Source organism: Gigantopelta aegis, chromosome 4, assembly GCF_016097555.1.
Source record: "Gigantopelta aegis isolate Gae_Host chromosome 4, Gae_host_genome, whole genome shotgun sequence".
Lineage (NCBI taxonomy): Eukaryota > Metazoa > Mollusca > Gastropoda > Neomphalida > Peltospiridae > Gigantopelta > Gigantopelta aegis.
Genome location: NC_054702.1, coordinates 53,532,262 through 53,540,165, shown reverse-complemented (window position 1 = coordinate 53,540,165; position 7,904 = coordinate 53,532,262). Strand labels below are relative to the sequence as shown.

Below are 7,904 nucleotides of genomic sequence, written 5' to 3'. Positions count from 1 at the left end.
TATCTGAATTAAAAATCCCATGCCTCGAGGAGAAAGTAGCTGGCTAACAACGCCAGAGGGTTCATGTATAATTCTCTATGTACTCCAGCCAGTTTTAGTGAGTGCTTGTTTAAACCAATATCCTGGGAGAAAGAGCTGGACAACAGGGGTTGTCCTTTTCCGGGTATGTTGCCCCCAGGCAGGCAAAGGTTCATAGAAAAAATCCACTGATCTACTGATATTAATAAAGGTTATATATAGCCCCTAATGCTACTGTTTATAGGAACATATAGCGTAAATAATTGTGGTCTGTGGTCGGCTGTTGTTAGTCATAGCTGAGAAATGGAGACACACACGCAACGAACGTGGTCTATAATTTGGGGTCTTCAGAAATGAATTTCATATATTTTTCCTTTGCGTAAGGTAAAAAATAAAAAGAAGAAGAAGAAGAAGAAGAAGAAGAAGAAGAAGAAAAAAAACAATAATAGTTATTTAACGACACCTCAGCACATTTAAAACTGCGGCTATTTGATGTTTAACATATGGTTGTTCTGACATTTTTGTTTGTGTGTGTGTGTTTGAGAGAGAGAGAGAGAGAGAGAGAGAGAGAGAGAGAGAGAGAGAGAGAGAGAGAGAGAGAGAGAGAGAGAGAGAGAGAGAGAGAGAGAGAGAGAGACACACACACAGACAGACAGACTATGTTTTAAGACTTTTTAATGGGCGTTGTGGTCTTGTTTCAATTCACCCAACACATGTCAATAATGCTCTACTACTCAGTGTTTACTTCTTGAGAGCCACAAGCGCGACAACACCCGTGAATGCCCATACATTCAATCCGAAGTGTGTGAACCAGCGTGATCCAGGTGTAAAGAAACCTAATTTCCAATTTCTTAGCTAAACTTCACCATTTGTTGGCGTTGATCTTGCAATTACTGTTAATATTTCGTCATAAATAAATACAAAAATGACCAGCATGTATTCAGATCTGCTTTATTCTAATTCCTGAATGACTCTTTGTTCATAACAATCGTCTGGGTTTTCCCAGTTCAGAAACAAGACGACCTGAAACACAGGGAAATCAGAATTAGTGTGTGATAAATGAATGAAATGAATGATTTAACGACGCATTCATGACATTTGATGAATGAATGCACGAATGAATGGTTTAATGACACCCCAGATAGGAAACCCGCTGTCGAAAAAATACACCGGGTATTGGGAATGAATGAATGAATGAATGAATGAATGAATGTTTAACGACACCCCAGCACGAAAAATACATCGGCTATTGGGTGTGAAACTATGGTAATGCAAACAAATGATGATCAACATCAATATAAAAAGATTTAAATAAAAACACAGTGTAAAGAACTGTGCAAAAATACAAATATCACAGATAGATACTGACTTTTACTCAAAATTTCAATGTGTGCTGTATTGGCCATTCTCACCCCACCCCCCTCTCTCACCCCCCTCTCTCTCTCTGTCTGTCTGTCTGTCTCTCTATCTATCTATCTATTTCTCTCTGTCTGTATGTGTCTCTCTCTCTCTCTCTCGCTCTCTTTCTCTCTCTCTTCTCTCTCTGTCTCTCTCTCTCTCTCTGTCTCTCTCTCTCTCTCTCTCTCTCTCTCTCTCTCTCTCTCTCTCTCTCTCTCTCTCTCTCTCTCTCTCTCTCTCTCTCTCTCTCTCTCGCTTTGTCTATCTGTCTGATTCTCGCTTTGTCTATCTGTCTGATTCTCGCTTTGTCTATCTGTCTGTCTCTCGCTTTGTCTATCTATATATCGCTCGCTTTGTCTCTCCGTCTGTCTCTCTGTCTTCGTAATGTCGAAATAACGATATCTTAGTTTAAGTACTGTCAAACAAAAGTCCCTTTCCTTAAAATAGTACCGTTACCTGATTAATTGATTACTGCTTGTTAAATTCATCAATGGACAGGAGGTTGTCACCTGAAAAAACACAAAAAAACCCACCCATATACATAATTATCAACAATTATATATTTTACTGATATAGACTTGAAATGAGTTGAGTAGAATAATTTTAAGAAGATCATTATCCAGCGGTCTCTGCAGCACATGACTCGAAATAGGAAGTAAAATATGGCCTACTGGAAATAAGAGAACCAGGGATGAGTTGAGGGCTTGGAACAGGTGGAAAATTAGGATCTCTGAGATAAATTTTGGAGCATTATAAAATATAACAGAATCACGAGCTAAATGAAAAATTACCTTATATTTTTGGGGATAATTTTAGTAGTTGAATTTCTATTTCACCCGTTATGTCTACAAAACCAGACTGCTTTTTGCTTTTTACGGATCGTTATTTCGTGCCCTACAGCGCCGAGTTTGCTGTTACAGTTAAGATGTTTTCGACTAACAGAGCCGTTCAAAACAGTAAAATTACATAGTTCACATCTTTTTTGTTTATAATATCAGTGTCAGTTTATCAATTGGTTTTTTCTGATCGTCGTAATGTCGGTAGAAGCCCAAACACCATTTTATAATTTCTTAATGTATATAGTTTCGTCCGTACTAAAGTACTGGGATTTAAAATTCAGTGTGATCTTCTACAAAACATTAGGACGTTGAGAAATTCGTGCCTCTGCGGTGATTTCTCTGTGATTACGCATAGACAACTTATTGCGTGCGTTCATCTTAACTGAATATAAGCACGACCATTAATTAAAATTAACTGAAATATTTTTGAAAGAATACGTGCCTATATGATTACGTCCGCTTCCTGTGTAATGTACTACTTACCGTTTCTATCTAAAGCCGCTATGAAGTCGAGAACGTCTCGCTCACCGAGATGGTTTTCTAATTCAGTCTCGTCCAGATATCCGTCCTGATCTGTGTCAAGATCTCTCGCAACATCTCTACCTGTGTATAATAAATAACCCGTACTAAGAAAAAATTGTTTTATATTTCAATGTCCCGAGTCGAAATCTCGAGATAATACATCGAGATTGTTTTAAAATATATAGTTTTAATATTTAACATATAAAAGACTGAGTAAAATAGTAGCGATATATATACTACTGGTATTGTTACTTAATCGGGAGGGACGTAACGCGCTCGCTTGATGCGCGGTCAGTCTGGGACCGGTCCGTGTCGGTGGACCCGTTAATATATATTTTGTTTCTTTCAGCCAGTGCACCACGACTGGTATATCAAAGACTGTGATATGTGCTATCCTGTCTGTTGGATGGTGCATATAAAATATTCCTTGCTACTAATGGGAAAAATGTAGCGGGTTTCCTCTCTAAGACTATTATATCATTCCGTTATTCATTACCGTGGTATTAACAACATTTGAGCGTTTTGGAGAAGTCTCTTTGAAATAAATAAACTTACTGTTAACAGTTATGCTACTTGTGCAGTTACTACTACTACAACTATAGTCCTGTTCAATTGTTTAAACCCTATGGGCCGATTTCATATGTCTGGGTTTCGAAACACCGGGTTATATCAAAACCTAGGTTTAACACTGGTTTACGTAAAACGCTGAAAAACCTGACCAAGACATACACCCGTGGTGTATTTCACATATGTGTGTTTTACCCGTGTTTACAAAACCACGCGTTTTACATGCGTTACCCGCAGATTTGGAAAGGGACATAAGCGAGGAATAGAAAGAAAGAAAGAAATGTTTTATTTAACGACGCACTCAACACATTTTATTTACGGTTATATGGCGTCAGACATATGGTTAAGGACCACACAGATTCTAAGAGGAAACCCACTGTCGCCACTACATGGGCTACTCTTCCGATTAGCAGCAAGGGATCTTTTATTTGCGCTTCCCACAGGTAGGATAGCACAAACAATGGCCTTTGTTGAACCAGTTATGGATCACTGGTCGGTGCAAGTGGTTTTACACCTACCCATTGAGCCTTGCGGAGCACTCACTCAGCGTTTGGAGTCGGTAGCTGGATTAAAAATCCCATGCCTCGACTGGGATCTGAACCCAGTACCTACCAGCCTGTAAACCGATGGCCTGCCACGACGCCACCGAGGCCGGTAAGCGAGGAATAGCTTACACTTCATCACTTTGTAGTTGAAACTCGTTACCGGTATATTATTAGCATTCGCGTTCGAGATGGAGGATTAGCTACCTCCCCCCCCCCCACCCCAAATGTGGAGCAAACCTTCACATTCTGTCAAAAATGTCCTGAAAACGTTTCACCATGCATTTCCATCATTTTACTCACAATATTAGTTATAATCCATGTGAAATGCTTACAGAACCCTACATAGCTGTTGGTAATAATGCAAAAATATGAATAAACGTTTGTTATTGGCATTTCTCTTTAATTCTAACATAATATTAAAAAACAAAATATGGGACGCGTACGCCTGAGGGCACCGAGATAACGTATGGTCAAATTTTCTAAACTGTGGGCCTGTACCGCCTTGTTCCCCCTTTATTAAGACGAGACAAACACGAAAGTATGTCATTATAAGACTGCAGTCTATGATAGACTTTTATTGCTTTGATACCGGTGGTAACCGATCAACTTTCATTACTAGTACTTCCTGTTTTCGTGCAGTTCATACACCATGAAGAAAATGTTTATATTTTACTAATTTAATAAATAACTATGTTTATTACCACCAGTGATCACTCATAACACGGAAAATATTTTCCATATTTTCTCAATGAGAAATATTATGCAGTATTGTGACGTACAATATTACTGGATGATTTGACGGTACTAAATATAACATTCTAATTCAACACATTTGTAAGAACGAATCTGATTGGATCTCTACTAAAAATTTCAGGTGGTAAAATCACCGATATACCGGTCGCAAATTTTCTGGCAGAAATACGTCATAGGTTAAGCAAAGAACAGGGTTGTTTTGTAATGACGTCATAAAGACAATTTCTGTAGCAATCATTTTACATACAGAAGTCGTTAAATACTGAGATGGTTTTATGTCAGAAATGAACATATTATTCTTCATTAGTCGTTATCTAATCCCGAGAGCTGATTAAATATGTCAAATTACACATCTATGTTCGAGCCGCTAACTGTCTAACCACCCATCGTCTGTTAACGACGTCACCAGCTGGTAACGTTTATATGCTTATTCTTATTAAAAATGTGACAAATTCCTATTTAAAATCAACCAGCCAACAGTTTAATTAGAATAGGGATAATCCTACTGCGTTTTCCGATTTGCGGATGTATATCGGTGCTTTTACAGTCGCAAATTTACCGTTTTATTGGCTCCGCTAACGCGTCGCAAATACGTTACGTCCGCAAATCGGAAAACGCAGTAGGGTTATCCCCTAATTATCGCGATTTGGCAAATATACAAAATGACGTCATGTACTTTAATGAGTTTGCGCTCACGACTCTTTTAATATTAAATTTATAACAAAATGTCATTTTAACACAAATCATTATTTATATTTTTAGCAGAATAACGATAATTTTGTTTTTGAAAATTATCTGTGAACGTGATTAAAATGCAAAGTTATAGCAATACCCAGAACAGTGTGTAAAGAAGTTTACATTGTTTCTATAGCCTACATATACATGCATTTACAGGCGTTTAGAGAAAACATAGCTGGGGTAATAAACAGAATGGCAAACTCAATACCAATTATTATCAATGTATGTCCCGAGTGAAATACTTTTCATTTGTCGCTCGCTAAAGCTCGCGACAACTAAAAATGATTTGATTCGGGACATAATTTTGATAATAACTGGTATCTCGTTTATTATCCTCTATATATCTCAGGCGCTTTGTTGTTCATTCCCCACACACATGGTGAAGGGGTGGATCTAGTTATACAGTCATGATAAAAAAAAAACAGGCAAAAGGGCATCTTGTCTAAAGGGGGAGGGGGTTCGAATCCCCCTACCCCCATCCTGTATTCGTTTCTGTACAGTGGCGTAGGCAGGATTTTGTATTGGGGTGGGGGTGGGGGTGGGGGGCATCTGGCAGCCAAGTACACAATGATACTGAGTACGCCACTGATCACCCCTAATTTTGCCGCTGTTTCTGTAGTGGCTTCAAATGATCTCTAAAATACGTTCACATTTCATGGCTCTGCAATACTGACGTAAAACACGATTTTGCTGCCGAAATTATCCATGAAGAAAAGTTACTTTGAGCAAACCCAGCGAAAAACCACCTCAAGGGCAGGTTTAAAAAAGCAATACAATTGTAACCAGGGCCATAGCTAGCGGGGGGGGGGGGGGGGGGGTCAAGGGGGGAAAGCATTATAGAAACTTAAAGAAAATTCTCGTCTTAACTGTTTAAGGAGTTTTAGACTATTAACTACTCAGTTGCCCCCCCAAACAAAAAATCCTAACTACGGCCCTGGTATACCCAGTGTTAAACTAGGATTACTGAAAACCAGACATGTGAAATGCACAGTAAACATGACCCAGGGTTTAACCTGAGTTTAAACCATATGTTTCCAAAACCCACCGATAACCTAGACATATGAAATCGGCCCTATGTTTTTGTGCAAATGTTACGTTTAATTCCTATTCAGTCCATGTTTTCTTCACATTTGCATGAACACAAAGCCAAAACTCGACAGGTTTTATATACAATTCATCATCTAACATGCACGAAGTTGACTATTTCCATCTTATAAAAATCTCTGTATGCTGTCAATGCAGTTTCGTTCTATAAATAACGATGCTGCATATAAACCACATCATGGCCCGTGCTTATAAAACGTAAAGTCCAGACTTTAACGTAATGCTATTTGAATGGCGTTGCCATGCCGTTAAAGTCTGGACTTTATTAAATTCTAGACTTTAAGGTTTTTAAGCACGGGGCCTGGCTGCTATGTGTTTCCTCTCTTATTATCTGTATGTTTCTTTATATTTGACGCCATATAACCGCAGATAAAATGTGTTTGAAGTGCGTCGTTAATAAAAATGTCTTGTCATGGGATTTACGTGCATCTTCAGAGACAAGCTGTTGTAGCGCACGCCTGTCCACGACAGGAGAAGGGTTGGGGTGAGTGGACGAGGGGACCACCCGCTCTGGTAACTGCAAGGGAGCACCAGTATCCTGACCGGAATCGGTAGCGGGCGGGGAATAAAACATGTCTTTGTTTTCCTTTTTATAGTTACCTAATATTCCAATAGGTCCTGGCTTCGGAATGCGAATTCGCCAACTTCTAAATCTCGGCCAAGCGTCAGGTTGCTGGAAGGCGACGCACGTGATCAACAACAGAACAAACAAGAGCTTCATCTGAAAGAAAGGAATGTTTGGTTAACACTACCTGGGCACATCTTAAGTCAAGTGACTACATGGTGGCTAATAAATTATTATTTCAACACTTATGATAGGTTCAGACTACCAACTGCCACGACGGAGTTGGCCAAACTCGCCGATCTCTCCAGTTGCTAGTCTTGAGCGCTATTACAACTCGATTGTAGACGTATACGACTCCTACGACCGATTGGTTGTTGTTGTGGGAGTGGGGGAAATTACAACGCAACTGCCGAGCTGGCCAACTCCTTCATGACAGTTGATAGTCTGAACCTAGAATATGTCTATAGAATGAGAGGGAACTCACTGTCAGTACATACCACGACATTTGATGTATTAGTCCTGAGGCACTGATTGGAATGGGAAAGACCCAGAGTCCAGTTAGGGTGATGGATCTTGTGATAAAAAACGACTCATTTCATTCATACAGAGATATCGACTTTATCATGCCAAAGAGAGAGAGAGAGAGAGAGAGAGAGAGAGAGAGAGAGGTTGTTACCAGAGTGATTTTCGGTATCGTTAATAATATCATATATTAGGAATAAAAATTGTATTATGCGAGCCTCTGGTGAGCATAATACATTATTTTTATTCCTAATATATGATATTGAAGATACCAAAATACACGAGGGTAATAATCTCTTTATCATATAATCTCAAGCTTAATACAACGTGTTT

General features: G+C 39.1%; 1 protein-coding gene across 1 annotated transcript in view; it reads right to left on the bottom strand.

Annotated features, from left to right (window-relative positions):
* Positions 1-1,868: 1,868 nt before the first annotated feature.
* Positions 1,869-7,904, bottom strand: part of LOC121370745 (oncomodulin-like) — a 14,407-nt gene continuing 8,371 nt past the window's right edge. Inside the window, exons 2-4 of the mRNA XM_041496179.1 lie at positions 7,085-7,205; positions 2,739-2,858; positions 1,869-1,925 (exon numbers count right to left, since the gene is read on the bottom strand). Of these exons, the coding sequence (XP_041352113.1) occupies positions 1,885-1,925; positions 2,739-2,858; positions 7,085-7,205 (282 nt within the window). The 3' untranslated portion in view covers positions 1,869-1,884. The remainder of the gene's footprint in view (positions 1,926-2,738; positions 2,859-7,084; positions 7,206-7,904) is intronic.